Source organism: Schistocerca gregaria, chromosome X (assembly GCF_023897955.1).
Source record: "Schistocerca gregaria isolate iqSchGreg1 chromosome X, iqSchGreg1.2, whole genome shotgun sequence".
NCBI classification, from domain to species: Eukaryota; Metazoa; Arthropoda; class Insecta; order Orthoptera; family Acrididae; genus Schistocerca; species Schistocerca gregaria.
Window position 1 is genome coordinate 267,279,617 of NC_064931.1, and position 1,896 is coordinate 267,281,512.

Consider the following 1,896-nt stretch of genomic DNA (forward strand, 5'->3'; position numbering starts at 1 on the left):
GATTGCTGAAAGTGAAGATAAAAAAGCATTTGATAATGAGCCTCACTCATCCATAGACGAGATTCATTCAAGAGCAGCTGTAAAGTTGATGGTTGCTCTGGCTGAAGACGACGAAGAAGAAAGTTAAGTAAGACTTTGCCCAGGAGGAACTGATCAACTGGAAGTCCTAGACAGCCTCCCCCAACCCAAAGCACAAAACGTGATTTGATGTAAAACATTTTCAAGAACCAATTCTGAATATAACTGAACAAGTCTCACATTCGTGTCAGAATCAGTATTGGTCTTCAAATATTTTATTTACTTTTATGTATGTGGGTAATATTACATTACTTAGGTAAATTCTATACGTCAATATTGTTGGGAAAGTACTTTTGCAAAAACGATGTTTCTGATTGAAATATGTTATTAGGAAGGCACACAGTTTTTGATATTTTAAAATCAGGATTTTTAAAAACTATAAAATTAAATTAAAAGAACACAAATACAAAATTAAAAGTGGGAAAGTTACGAACTAGAAATCAAGCTTTCTCGTATTCGACTTATTCTGATAATATTGTTGTCGGTTAGAAGAATGAATACCATGGAAATATAAAATGCTGAAGCTCAGATATTTTCCGGTATATTCATATGTTACCAATGAGCTGAAGTGAACGTGATGAACTACAGTAAATGGAAAGCCATTGAAATATTTGACGTTGAAGATGATGCACATCCTTTTATCGACAAGTCATCATTATTCCGATGGAGACATCAGGCACGAATAGAACACATGGAAGAGCAAAGACGATACAAGGAAGAATCTGAAAAGGTAGAATAACAAATGATAATAAAACAAAGAAACTAAAAAATTAAATATAGTGAAAGGAATGGGACAATACATTTTGATAAGTTCCAACTAGCTCTTCTATAGCTTGAGAAAGAATCTAAAGAAAGAAAGAAAGGTGAAGAGAAATTCGAGAAGAAAGAAAATACTGCTCCATGGACCGTTGATAGCATAGGTAAAACTGGATGCGTCAGAACCGTAATAAACATAGCTCCAAAACCCCAAGAGGAACAAGGAATACGTTAGATAGAACATGTTGTGAAATATAAAAGTTCATAAATAATTCTGAAATGCTACGACGGTATAATGCCAGCAAACGTTTCCTGACGCGTCAAACAGAACATGAAAGTGAACATACAGCAAATTATTTGGTTATTTGGTGCACACATTTGGAAATGGAGGAGAAACATGACCTAATGAATCATGTGTCTCACCTGCGTATTTGTATCCAGTACATAGAGGAACGGCACAAAAAGTCTATCCTTTTTGCTTCATAAGTCTTACTTTCAAAGGCAGACAATGTTCGAGATATTAAAATCAGAACTTGAAAAAAAAATTCTGAAACAAAATAAAATTAAAAGTGGGGAAGTGCCAGACTACAAATATAAAGGTATGAGGTTCTGTCACCGGTCAGTCTCAGAAGTTTTTCTGTCACTTATCACTTCTTTCACGAATGACAATGTTTGTTGGTGTGAAAAACCCCGAGTCAGGGCGTGGTTTCGAATCCATGACTGTAGGGCCTCCTATAGCTGGCTGGGTAAGTCAGTTCAAAGGATAGATGAAGGCAACGGCATGCAGTCTCGAACAGGACAATGTCTAATAAAACACTGGAGCGTTCAAATGAGTCTTTGGAATGATTACTGCTTTACTTACTTACATCATCTTTAATCGTACCTGACCTTGACCGGTGGACGTAACTCTCTTCTAATATTTTATCCTTTCAAAACCGTTCGAGTGGGTGAAGTTACACTCCTAGTAAATGGTGGTAACGTAAACGATCTACATTCGCTTTCCACCCATTGGTTTTCTGTAAACACTCATCACTTTCACCTAAGAAGTCTGCGGTGGCGCAG

The 1,896-nt window shown here is 36.4% G+C and overlaps 1 protein-coding gene across 1 annotated transcript; it reads left to right on the forward strand.

Moving 5' to 3' along the window:
* The first annotated feature begins 655 nt into the window (after positions 1-655).
* LOC126298027 (hsp90 co-chaperone Cdc37-like) lies at positions 656-1,320 on the forward strand. The gene is made up of 2 exons (XM_049989350.1): positions 656-808; positions 1,096-1,320. Exons 1-2 carry the CDS (start codon positions 656-658, stop codon positions 1,318-1,320), a joined length of 378 nt encoding a protein of 125 aa, XP_049845307.1.
* Positions 1,321-1,896: the final 576 nt, after the last annotated feature.